Genomic DNA, 14,099 nt, shown 5'->3' on the forward strand with positions numbered 1-14,099 from the left:
TGGGTTCAAGCCCCGCATTGGGTTCTCTGCTGTCAGCATGGAGCCCGCTTGGGATCCTCTGTCTCCCTGTCTCTCTGCCCCTCCCCCACCTGCACACAAACCCACACTCTTTCTCAAAAATAAACATTAAAAAAAAGCAATCGTGTAACATATCAAAATATAAAATATGCATATGCTGAGTCCCAGCAATTTCACTGGCACAAATGTTAATAAGAAAATGTTGCAAGTGTGCTAAGATATGTAAGAATGCTGCTACAGTTCTATTTCTAAAAAGTATAAAATTGGAAACAATCTGAATGTCTATTAAGACACTGGATAGATTATGGTGGTCTTATAGAAGAGAGTATCATTTAAAAATTATGAAGTAATTCTGCCTTTATAGCCATGAAACAATATCCATGACACATTACAGAGAAAAAAATAATAGCTTTCAAAACACTAGGATTTCACTGATGTAAAATTATATACACAGATAATAATCCACCTGGATAGAGAAAGGGTACACACCAAACTGTTAGCAGATGTTAATTAGCTGTTTCTGGACAACTGTTTGTTGGTGGTGTTGTTGTCATTTTCACTTTTCTGGACCGTTTGAATGTTTTACCATGAGAATAGACGCTACTTAGAATTTGTAAGTCAATTTTTCATTTAAAAGAGTTTACACTATTTAAAAATACTGTAACATCTAACATCTCACTAAGTTTATATAGGTTATTATATGCTACGATAGCTCTTAGAACAAGCTAACGATTATGCACAGGAAAAGTCACTGTTTTAAAAATGTGGAAAACTGTAATTTAAATTCAGTAGCTTGCACTATAATGACTTTCAACAAAGAATCAAAGAGCTGGAGGAGTTCTTTTGCCTAGGGCAAGAGTATAGGGGCCAAACATGCTCAAAACATAGTAAAAAACCTCTTTCTTGCTTTTGTGGATCAATTTTTCTTACCCTTAAGTAATTTCAAATTACTATTTTAGCTACTACAAATCAAGCTAGAGAGACAAAAAAGAGTCAATATGAGCTATATCAAAATAAAAACTGAAAAATGAGGTTAGAGATGTTGATATTCTACATTCCGCATTCACCTAGAAGAGTCAAAAATCATCTAATGAACATATCCATACAAATTCTTATTAACATCTTAAATGTTAACATCATAATAGAAGCTTCACTGAAATTCTTAATGCCTTTGTTACATACTCTGTGTATTCTGTAAAAACTTCCTTTTAGGCCTGAAATTTTAAGAGATACATAAGAATGTAAGTTTTTTCTCTTTAGAAAACTAAATTATCTGCCATTTTTGCAGTGAAATGCTAAAATGGCACTACTTAAGCCTTCAGGTAAGAATTTATATACAGAATCTTTACTAATAAAGCATTCTAACATGAAGAAAGTAACATGACTTTTTTTCCCTCTGAGAAATAAAAAATTAATTTTAAGCTATTATACCATGTGGTATAGCTAATTTTTAAAAAGCCTTTAGTACTTACAGCTTGATTAGGTAGATTGTCAGTCTTAAGTTCTCTGTGATTGGAATACTGAATAAAAACAGGCTGGCTTCGAAGGTGAGGAGTAACGGGAGTGTAGTAATTCACCATAGTAACAGCAGCTTCCTCAGAAGCCATTTCTAAGAAAGCCTGCAATAAACACAAGAAAGTAAAGTGAAAGCTCATGTTTTTGAAAAACAGCTAAGAACTATGAAAAGACTTTTGCTTCAAAGTGTACCACTGATGCTGAATGAAAACACATATGAAAAGTTGGGTTCAATAAAGGATTTGGGATTGGGAAATTGCCAGTTGAATAAATGATTTCATATGGTTTTTGGTTTTCCTCTTTTTTCTTTTTCTTCTAAAATCTAGAAATAATTAAAAAAGCAAAAAAATAAAGGTGAGCATCAGCACTGTAAATGGATGCTTTCAGGTGTTGGAATTTAACAGTTCTTTCCTAAATATAAACTTCTCAAAGATGGGGCATAATGATTTGCTCTCTTTTACCTTTTAAGCAAATAGCTATTTATGATACACTTAAGTTTATTATACAATAAAACCAGCATTCAGGTGTAAAGGCTCAATTGTTCAAGTTAGGGAAATGGGAAAACTTCTTTCCAACATTAAGCTAATATTGATTCGAATCATTCAAGTGACTCTTTTTGAGGTGTTAAAAAATACAGAGACGTCAAGCCTAAAATGAAGTTATGTGTATTAAGCCCACGTCACCAAACCAAGAGTTAAATACCCAACAATTACAGTTTCAACTTCTCCCAAGATTAAAATCTTAAACCAGTTCATCTGGAATTACTTGGTCAGCACTAGTGAGGTTATCTTCATGACAGACCTCCACCATTCCCTAAAGGAAGATGATCTTGCCTCAAACAATTCACTCTGCTAGTAACTTCCTGGTCCCACCCACCCTATGCTGCCTATAAGTCTTTCATTTTGCACTGCTCTTCACAGCTCCTTTCTACCTGCTAGATGGGATGCTGCCCGATTCATGAATCCCTGAATAAAGCCAATAAAATCTTTAAAATTTACGCAACCAAATTCATCTTTTAACATCTGTGATTATTGTACAAGTAGTAGATTTTTGAAAAATAATAGTAAGAGCTGAGATCAGAAAAGGCTCCTTGGGATCTAAGTCTTATTCTATACATGGCTTCTTTTAGCCGTCAGAACTCCTGAAACTTCCATGAAAGGTTCTGCCACCCTATCTCAATGGTTAGTTACAAAGATGAAATACTAACCATTCTAAGTCCTCAGAACTACCTATAATGAACATCTCAAATTTAAAATGCAAGAAGAATTCCTGATCCAAATCTGTGCAAATTTCTAATTCGATAATTCAATTCTTTTTTTACCGCAACAGAGCAGGTGATTAGCACATGTATGGTAACCACTTCAAATTACATATAAACATTTACAATTTATTTATAAAGATATGCATTTATTAACAAAATTTCCTAAACAGAGGAAATGGCAAATATCCGTAAGTCAAACTATTTATTTGTTTATAGTTATCTTAATAAGTGTTTCTATTTGGCAAATATCCCAGTTAAGGAATATTAACTTGACAAATGTTAAATGTGTATCAATCAAATGTCACAACTGAACCAATTAAATGATTTAACAGAACTAACAATATTCTATGAAGTAGTAATATTAGCCACATCACAATGGATCAAATATCATTAATTAATTGATCCTCAATAAACAAACAAAATTCTGCTATCTTCAAGAAATGCACTTTAAAACCACTATCTGGTTATGTGGAAACTAATTTGACAATAAACTATTTGTAAAAAAATAAAAATAAAAAATAATAATAAAAAATAAAAATTAAAAAATAAATAAATTAAAAAAATAAAACCACTATCTGGGGGGCGCTTGGGTGGCTCAGTAGGTTAAGCATCCGACTTCAGCTCAGGTCATGATCTCACGATTCATGGGTTCGAGCCCTGCGTTGGGCTCTGTGCTGACAGTTCAGAGCCTGGAGTCTGTTTCAGATTCTGTGTCTCCCTCTCTCTCTGCCCCTCCCCCACTCATGCTCTGTCTCTCTCTGTCTCAGAAATAAATAAACTATATAAAAAATATTTTAAACTACTATCTGTATCAGTAATGTGCTTTTACTACTTTTTCTAAGAGGATAAAAACGATCAAGCTAACCAAAAAGCAATACTAATCTGATTTTTAACCACGTTTTCAACAAAGAATGTGTGACTGTTTGCTAATAATATTTACTGTACAGAGGAAGAGTATCTTTCTGAAAACTCCTTCATAAATGTAAAGAACTAAACTCAATGTCTAACATTAATTACACAAAGGAAAAGCTAAACATCAACTTTGGAATACATGATTGTTGTTATGCAAAATTTTTCCTGAAAGTATATATAACTTAAAATTCATACATAAAAATATTTTTTCCACATGGAGCCCAGTAAAAAAAATTATTTAGGTGTTTCCAAAGTATCCAAAGAAATCAATTTTCATAATAAGAGGTGGGAAAAAACCCCAAAAGTCACTAACCACAGAATGGCTGGTGAAAATATTCCCCATGCTGCCCTCAACACTCCACCTCTAAGCACCATTAGAAAGATTACGGCTACGCATAGTTCTGACTCACATCACACTCTCTTGCTAAAGTATATTACTAACAAAATATTTTCTAAACATGATTTATGATCAAAAGATAAGCAGTTAACATAACAGCACTACAGATAAATAATAAACCCAGAACTGATAGCAGAGACAAAAACAAATTGTGACGCTGCCTGCTGCCCCTTCCAACCATCTAACAGAATGTACAGGACACACTATATGAAACATGATAATATACATGACACATATATCCGATACATCTCTAATACATCATTAGACTTGGCTATGTTGGCTCTTTTTAAACCACCCAAACTATATATTCTCAATAGTGGCAACTGAGTTAAAATAAAGATCCAGGCACATGTAAGATTTCTAAAAGACATAAGATAAATGTATAAACACAAAAGAGCTGAAGACTAAAAGATGTTATTTAGCCTCTCCAGATTTAAATAAGCTCATCTGAATTAAATAGGAATGTTAGTTTACTAAAGGGCCAGAATGAGACATCATAATCTCTTTCATGTTCTAATACGTACCAATCTATTTATAAATATATTAATGTTTCTTAAACTTATTTACTAAAGTGTAAGAACATAGGGACTTATCACAATGTACTACAGATATCTAGAGCCTAAATCTGTTGTCGTCTTCTTACCAGCAATGCTCAGTTTAAAAGATTTTCAGGACAACCAAAAACTGGGAAAAAACTAAAGAATTCATCCTAATGGGGTCTGAGTTGGAACAAAAAAGTAGGTGATTACTTAAATCAACATAACAAATATTATATTTTTGTCACATCACCATTAAAGCAAGTTTCCTTATTCATCTTAAGAAAACCTATTAACTTTTGAAATGAAGAACCTCTAACAGTCTCTTTCGAATTATTAAAGAAGTTATATGTTAATTCTACAACTAAAATATACTACACATTTCTATACAGATTTTGGAAAACTTATTCTTTAACTGTCAATGAGGTATGATTTATATCCTCTCTCTGTCTTGGTCTTCTGATTAATCATAGGGTATTTTCATAAACTATTTTGTAATTAAGAATGTAAAATTTAAAAAAAAATAATAAAAAATAATAAAATTATTTTGTTCAGGAAGGAAAGGACAAGTCATTGAATAATAGATAATCCTACATGCTGTTATTATTTTTGTTTGTTGCTGTCATACACAAAAAGATTCTATTTAAAAACCTTATTTATGTAAGTGAAATGAAATTTAGAAAATACAGAAAAGCTCAAGAAAATAAAAGTCATCGTTAACACTAGTACCCAGAGATAATCACTATGGTTCAATCTTTAAATATTACATACCTGGCTCTTTCCTTTCAACATCAAAAGATTAGTTACTTTGCCAAATGGTAGACCTAATGATATGACCTCTGCTTCGGTGGCATCACTTGGAATTTTGCGAAGATGGAGAACACGGGAAGGCGAACAGGGAGGTCTATCTCCTTTAAATTTCTTGTTGTCATTCCCATTAGCTAAAAAAATATAAGATTTTTTTAAATTACTGAAACTAATTTAGGTTGACATACTACATTAACCCTATTGTCACATTTCATCTCCAATAGTTTTAGTTTTTGAAATTCAGGAAACTACAGGGCTGATCAAAGTGAAGGGCAGTGGAAAACCAAACCATCCGCTTTCAATGTATGGGTGTTTTTGGTTTTTCATGGCAAGTATTAAATTTTCAAAAACTTGGGAGTTTGATTTTTAACTTCAAAGAAAAGTACTGCATAAACAGAGTGCATATATAGAGGTATCAAATTCCTCTAAATAATCAACTATAGTGAATAGAGAATAATAATGTTTATAATGTCTTTAATATATTTTTAAAGGTATTCTGCTAATTTGTTCTAGTGTTAAATAAATAAGTATGAACAATTAACCTTTAGAAAAGACTATAAAAGAAATTTTATATTTACCACGTCCTGAGGGGATTTAGATTCGAGCTGTATCATTATGAAAATTAAGTTTATTTCTTAGGCATTATGTATTTTTTAATCTATTTATAAAGTGCTTTTTAAAAGCTAAATTGTGGTTTCCTAAGATAATTTTATTCCTTACCATGTAACAGTAGGTTTTAACATAAGCATCTTATTAGAAATGCAAATATTCAGTCCCACCTGACTTACTAAATCAGAACCTAAGAGGTGGCACCCAGCAACCTGTATTTAAAATGCCCTCCAGATGATTTTGTTGCAATCTGAAGTTTGAGAAGACTGCTGCACAATAAAGAAATCCATTATCCCAGTTTACAGCTAAATTTTATTTAACTCCTTTTAACACTGACAGTAACTAGAACTGATAAGCCTATAATGAATACTCAAATTTATGTACATAAGATTCAGAAATGCTTTTCCTCTGAAAAAAACAGCACCATATAAGACTGAATGCAAATTATCTGAAAGCCCTAAATTTCATTAGTGTTTTTTTGTTTTTTAATGTTAAACAATACCAAACTTAGCACTATTAGGAGGAAAAAACAATCTTTCCGAATGCCTAAAATTGTCATCTTTCCAAACATTAACAGAACTTTGCTATCAGATGTCTAATGGTTCTAAATAAACCATTAGTACTTAGTATATTGATATACTATATAACATGAGAACCACATAAAAATTATATGGTAATATTGTGTACCCATATCTGTGGCACAGACTCAACTTGCTTTCAAGTGAGTACCTTGACTTAATACCCAAATCAGCACTCAGTCCCAAATTCTCTGTTCATGAATGCAGGCAGCAGCCTACCCAGACCCCAAACACTACCAGCTCCTTCAGGTCCTCACTGGTCTGTGCCTGTATATATTAAATGCCAAGCAAGACTGTGGAAAACAGGCAGTCAAACGTTTATTGAAAATTAATCTGAGAGACCAGAGATTTCTTCTCTTCTCAGTCACCCAGAAATATTGTTTCCCCCTCCAAAATGACTAATTACATTTTTAATGTCCATTCTCAATGTCCCCAAGCTCACCTCTGATCATTTCCACTTCTACTCTACCTCCCTCTAGTCTCAGTCCCTCCTCCACCCCCACTCAGGTTCAACATCCTATCAACCACACTATCCTGCTCTAAACACCCCAACTGGCTTGCAGCCACCTGAAATGTCCCTTAGTTTCTAGTTCACTTATACTGCCTCATTTGAGTAGACAAATAAAAATATACTAAGTATTAATTTTAACAGATGAAGAGACAGAAATTCAGAGACTTAATCACTGTTGTACAGAGCTAGCAAGTCATTCAAACTACAGTTTCAAGGTATTTTTTTTTTAGCACAAACATCTCCAAATGTCTTAACCATTCCTATAAAAAAGCAAGCAACTTGACATGGACATACATTTTCAAAGTATGTGCAGATTTATGTAAACTATAATGATAACTGTCATTAAATTAGAACACTAAACACCATGTCTTCAACAACAGTGAAAGCTGGGGATGGAGTCTACCCTTTTGCACCCTCCCTTGCCTAGATGAATACCGCCATCTTGAGCTTTCTTAACCAGCACAAGGTGTTAAAAACTGGAAAAAACCAGAAGCAATGGGATTTTATCAGTTTACCCAGAATATTCCAAAACAAACGAAGAACACTGAAAAGGTTTAAGAAAAAAAAAAAGCTTATTTATGTTTGAGGGGGAGAGAGAGAGAGAGAGCGCGCGAACGAGCCGGGGAGGACCAGAGAAAAAGGGAGAAAGAATATCAAGCAGGTGCTGCGCTGTCAGCACAGAGCCCCTTGTGGAACTCAAACTCTCAAACTGTGAGATCATGACCTGAGCTGAAACCAACAGTTCATGCTTAATGGACTGAGCTACCCAGGCACCCAAAAGTGGTTTCTTTACCAGAGATTTTTCATCATCTCTGTAAAACTGTGAGTAAAAATGAATGCCCACACATGCTCTGTGAACTTGTGTTCTACTATCAAATAAAGAGCTATGGTAGCAAATTAAAAAAAAAATTTTTTTTAATGTTTGTTTATTCTTAGAAGAGAGAGAGAGACAGAGACAGGGTATGAGCAGAGAGGGGCAGAGAAAGAGAGAGAGAGAGACACAGAATCTGAAGGAGGGTCCAGGTTCTGAGCTGGCTGTCAGCACAGAGCCTGATGCTGGGCTCGAACTCAGAGACCACTAGACCATGACCTGAGCCAAAGTCAGACACTTAACCAACTAAGCCACCCAGGCGCCCCTGGTCACAAATTTTTATCAAGAAATATTCAATTATAAACCCCTACCATTTTAGGTTGTTAATTGTTCTAAAGTATAAAAGTGCCTGAGCAATGTCAAGAGCATGGGCTATTAAATCAGACATCTTGTTCTAGGGAAGTTTGAGCCTCAAATTCTTTTCTAGTAAAATGAGTGTAACAGGGCTATTTTGAAAAATAAATTAGATAACATATTTAAATACAAGGTGTAATGCCTAGCACATAATAATCAATATGTCGTGATTTTCTTAAGAAAGACTGTTTTATCTAGAAGTGACCGTTTTTCTACTTTTTTGGTATTAAAATGATGACTATAGGTAACAGTGATTTTTTTCTCTCATAAGTGCTTACTTTGGAAAATTTAAGACACCGCTCAAAATTAGCTAAAAATTTTAATATTCTATGAAACCTAAAAATCTAAGAATGACCCCAGAAAAGGTGATAGCCAAAGACTTGATAAATAATCTGAAAATGAAAAGTATATATATAAGCCATCATATGGCCATAATTTAATAAAAGTCAACAGGAAACAAGGAAATTCTAATGTATTAAATACATGACTCTGAAGAATTACATTATGTACAAAAAAAAGAGACTTTCCAAAATGTTTATTATGAAAATCAGCATTCAAAATATTTAGCTTGTAAAATCTCAAATTTTATTGAATGATGCATTGAAAATTACTTAATACTTGCTACATATTAGTCAGGTTCCAAAGAGAGTAAGTAGAGGAAGGCTTTTATTTCTTTAGTCTTAATGTTTATTTATTTATTTTTGAAAGAGAGAATGCATGGGCAAAGGAGGGGGAGAGGGAGGGGGGAGAGGGGAGAGGAGGGGGGGAGAGGGAAGAGGAGGGGAGAGAGAGGAGAGTAAGGGAGAGGGAGAGAGGAGAGGTGAGAGGGAGAGAGAGGAGGAGGAGGAGGGGGGAAGAGAGGAGAGAGGGGAAGAGAGGGGAGGGGAGAGGGAGAGGAGGGGGGAGAGGGAGAGGGAGAGACAGGAGGAGGGGGAGAGGAGAGAAGGAGAGAGACAGAGGAGGAGGGGAGAGAGAATCCCAAGCAGGCTATGTCCATGCTGTCAGTGCAGAGTCCCACGTGGGGCTTGAACCCAAGACTGTGAGACCCTGAGCAGAAGTCAGATGCTTAACCAACTAAGCCACCCAGCTTCTGGGAAGAAGCTTTTTTAAAACTTTTTTTTTTTTTAATGTTTTATTTCTGAGAGGGAGAGAGACAGCGTAAGCAGGGGAGGGTTAGAGAGAGAGGGGGAGACACAGAATCTGAAACAGGCTCCAGGCTCTGAGCTAGCTGTCAGCACAGAGCCTGATGCAGGGCTTGAACCCACGAACCATGAGATCATGACCTGAGCTCAAGTCGGACGTTTAACCAACTGAGCCACCCAGGCACCCCATGGGAAGAAGCTATTTTAAAATTCATATATTCCCATCTCAAAACTGGAGAAATCCACCAGGAAAATTATCCTAGAAATATGGATCTTCTTAAAAATGCAACATTAGGGTCTAAATTTAAAAATTTTTTTTAAATGTTTATTTTTGAGAGAGAGCACAAATGGGGGAGGGCAGAAAGAGAAAGAGACATAGACTCCAAAGCAGGCTCCAGGCTCCGAGCTGTCAGCACAGAGTCTGACACAGGGCTCTAATCCGTGGACTATGAGATCATGACCTGAGCTGAAGTCAGATGCTTAACCTGCTGAGCCACTCAGGCAGCCCTAGGGTACACTTCAGATACAATAAAATCCACCCAACATTTTAAATGCAGAGTTGACAACTTTTGACAAATGTCTATATCCATATGACCACAAAAACCAAGATATAGAACATTTCCATCATCCTCAAAAGTTCCCTGGTGTGCCTTTGTAGTCAATCCTCCCTCTAAGATGCTCACCTCCTCAAGCTATACATCTATCATTTGACACTACCACAGTGTCTTGGTAACTATAGCTTTACAGCAATTCTTTTTAAGTTTGTTTATTTTGAGAGAGAAAGCGCAAGTGTGGGAAGGGCAGAGGGAGAGAAAGAGAATCCCAAGCAGGCTCCACAATGTCAGCACAGAGCCAATGCAGGGCTTGCACCCGCAAACTATGAGATTACAAGTTGGGCTGAAGTCAGACGCTTAACCTGCCGAACAGGCCCACCAGGAATTCTTTTTTTAAGTTTATCTTTTTTAGTAATCTCTACCTACACCCAAAGTAGGACTTGAATTCACAACCCCAAGACTGAGTCACACAGTGTTGCGACTAAGTCAGCCAGGAGCTCCTTTATTAAAATCAATCCTTGAAATCAGGTATTTTACTGGGGAGAATTCATGTCATAATAGTTTTGAGTCATCTAAAAGACACATCATTATTTCTCTCTGCATTTATTACACCTTCTTTAATTTCCCTTAACAACGTTCTGTCGTCTTCAGTGTAATGGTCTTGAACATATTGATATGCTGATCCTATACCCTGCAACCTTGCTAAATTCTTTAGAATTTTCTACATAATAACAATTTTATTGCTTACTTTCCAACATGCATGCCTTTTATTTCTTACTCTAGTTTTACTGAACTGGCTAGGACTTCTTGCACAAAGATGAATAGAAATAATGAGACTGGACATACTTCCATTACTGTGGATTTCAGATAGGACTGTCTTACACCATTAAGTATAATGTTTGTTGTAGCTTCATACATTTAGTGGGGTACACAGGTTCCCTTCTATTTATAGTTGGCCGAGGGTCTTGTTTATCATGAATAAAACCTGAAATTTTTAATGCCTTCTCAAGACATATTAAGATGATCATAGAGTTTTTCTCTTTATTCTGTTAATAGAGTATATTGCACTAATTTTCCAAAGTTAAACCACTTTGTATTCTTGGAATAAATCTGACTTGGTCTTGATATATGACCTCCTCTTCATACACACATATATGTATAATACACACACACGTATAGCTGAATTTGATTTAATGCCTTCTAAATATCATATTTGGGTCCATTTTCATGAGGGATATTAATCTGTAATTTTATCTTCCCTCTTGTATCAAGAGTAATACTAACTTCAGAAAAATAAATTTGCAAGTGTTCTTTTTTTAAATTTCTTTTCATTTTATTTATTTGAGAGAGAGCATGAGAGAATGGGGGAGAGGGGCAGAAGGAGAGACAAAATCTTAAGCAGGCTCTAAGCTCAGCAATGGAGCCCAATGTGGGGCTCAATCCCTTGACTCTGGGTTCATGACCTGAGCCGAAATCAGGAGGTAGACAATCAACTGACAGAGCCACCCAGGCACCCTGAAAGTGTTGTCTTTTATATATTCTGAAGGAGTCTGTGTAGCACTGGGATGATTTCTTCCTTAAAATAAAAAGCTGCTGGGTCAGGGCACCTGGGTGGCTCGGTTGGTTAAGTGTCCGACTTCGGCTCAGGTCATCATTTCATAGTTCTTGAGTTTGAGTCCTGAGTCAGGCTCTGTGCTGACAGCTCAGAGCCTGGAGCCTGTTTCGGATTCTGTGTCTCCCTCTCACTCTGCCCCTCCCCTACTCATGCTCTGTCTGTCTCTCTCAAAAGTAAATAAAAACATTAAAAAAAATTTTTTAAGCCACTGGGTCTTAAATTTTTTTCATGTTTATTTTTTATTTGCAGGGGGAGGGTACGAGCAGGCGAGGGACAGCACAGAGCCTGATGCAAACTTGAACTCAACACAGATCATGATGTGAGCCAAAATCAAGTGTCAGACACATACTGAGCCTCCCGGGCACCCTGGGTATTAACTTTTTAATTATCAATTTGATTTTTAAAACAGGTATAGGGTTATTTGGGTTTTCTAGTCATTCTGTATCAGTTATGATAGTCTGTATTTTTCAAGGAATTTGTCCACTTCATCTACATTGAATGAATGCCTATCCATAATGGCTTAAAATTGTATTGTTCATAATATTTCCTTAACATCTGTCTTATAGCCTGCATAGGTCGTTTAACAATAGAAATTTACTTTCTCATACTTCTGGAGATTAAGTCCAAAACTAAGGTGCTAGCATACCACTTTCAAATGAGGACTCTTTCTGGCTTAAAGACCAGCTACCTTTTCAGTGTCCTCACATAGCAGGGGTGAAGGCAAGAGCAAGCTCCCTAATATCTCTTCTTACAGGACACTAATATCCCATTGTGAAGGCCCCACAAGAGGCCCAACTCCAAGGCCCCATCTCCACATACCATCACAATGGGGGCAGGGTTTAAACAGATGAAGCATTCTTGATGTTGGTAATTTCTATCTTCTCTCTCTTTTTTTTTTTTTTTTTTTTAATGTTTTAAAAATGATAGAGAGGGAGATACAGAATCTGAAGACAGGCTGCAGGCTCTGGGCTAGCTGTCAGCACAGACCCTGATGCAGGGCTCGAACCCACAAGGCATGAGATCATGACCTGAAGAAGTCAGAAGCTTAACTGACTGAGCACCAGGTGCCCCTCTTCTCTGATTTTTTGGTCTATTTGGAGGTTTATCAATTTTATTGACCTATAGAAAAACAACTATTGGTTTCATTAATTTTTCTCTGTTTGTTTTCAATGTCCTGTATTTTAATATTTTCTTCCTTTATTTACTTGGGGGTTTAATTTGTTTTTCTTATACTATGCTTAGAAGCTTAGATGATTCATTTTATACTTTTTTTCTTTTCTAATGTAAACAAAGCTATGAATTTCCTTATAAGAGCAGTTCTAGCTGAATGCTTCAAAGTTTACTAAATTATGTTTTCATTTATTTTTTATTTATTTTTTAATGTTTTATTTATTTCTAGGAGAGAGAGAGAGAGACAGCGTGAGCTGGGGAGGGTCAGAGAGAGAGGGAGTCACAGACTGAAATAGGCTCCAGGCTCTGAGCTGGCAGTCAGCACAGAGCCCGACGCGGGGCTCGAACCCACGAACCACGAGACCATGACCTAAGCGAAAGTCGGACGCTTAACCGACTAAGCCACCCAGGCGCCCCTTATGTTTTCATTTTAATTCACCTCAAAATATTTTCTAACTTTCCTTGTGACTTATTGGATTCATAGGTTAAATGTTAATTTTTAAATAAATAATTGGAAAATTTCCCTCCATATACTTAAGGATTATGCTTTTTTGATCTCTAACAGAATTTTAAACATTCTTTTTAAAAATTTTTTATTTATTTTTGAGAGAGAGAGAGAGAGAGAGAGAGAAGGTGAGTCATAGAATTAGAAACAGGCTCCAGGCTCTGAGCTGTCAGCACAGAGTCTGATGTGGGGCTTGAACTCACAAACCCATGAAATCATGACCTGAGCCAAAGCCAGATGCTTAACTGACTGAGCCACCCAGGCACTCAGATTTCTAATATAATTTTAAAGAAAAGAACTAGCTCTATGTAATTTTAATGCATACATCTTTCTTGAGACTTGTTTTAGGATACACATATAGCTTATCTTGGTGATTATGTCATGTGAACATGCATTCAAAAATGCATATTCTGATGGTGTTGCAGAAACCATTCCACTGTCAAAGTAAGTAGGTTGTTAGTATTGAAAACCTCTATATTAGGGGCTCTACAAACTTTTTCTTAAAGGGCTACATAAATATCTTAGACTCTGTAAGCCATACAATCTCTGCTGTATCTATTTACCTCTACAGTGGTAGCATGAAAGCAGCCGTACAGACAGAAATAAAAGAGTGTGCCCACATTCAAATAGTTTTATGAACAAACATCAAAATCAGTATCTCATAAGCTTCATGTATCTCAGAATATTGTTCTATGTTCTATTTTTTTCACAATTTAAAAATATAAAAATCAGTCTTAAGTCACA

The 14,099-nt window shown here is 35.7% G+C and overlaps 1 protein-coding gene across 6 annotated transcripts in view; it reads right to left on the bottom strand.

Moving 5' to 3' along the window:
- Positions 1-14,099, bottom strand: part of PTBP3 (polypyrimidine tract binding protein 3) — a 113,820-nt gene that overhangs the window by 48,401 nt on the left and 51,320 nt on the right. For 5 of the 6 annotated variants that reach the window (XM_039240504.1, XM_039240496.1, XM_039240530.1 and 2 more), the window contains exons 3-4: positions 5,411-5,580; positions 1,491-1,637 (exon numbers count right to left, since the gene is read on the bottom strand). In XM_039240504.1, the coding sequence (XP_039096435.1) occupies positions 1,491-1,637; positions 5,411-5,580 (317 nt within the window). The remainder of the gene's footprint in view (positions 1-1,490; positions 1,638-5,410; positions 5,581-14,099) is intronic. The other variant, XM_039240515.1, reaches the window with a different exon arrangement.

Source organism: Hyaena hyaena, unplaced genomic scaffold (genome assembly GCF_003009895.1).
Source record: "Hyaena hyaena isolate Hyena2069 unplaced genomic scaffold, ASM300989v1 scaffold_6, whole genome shotgun sequence".
Taxonomy (NCBI): Eukaryota; Metazoa; Chordata; class Mammalia; order Carnivora; family Hyaenidae; genus Hyaena; species Hyaena hyaena.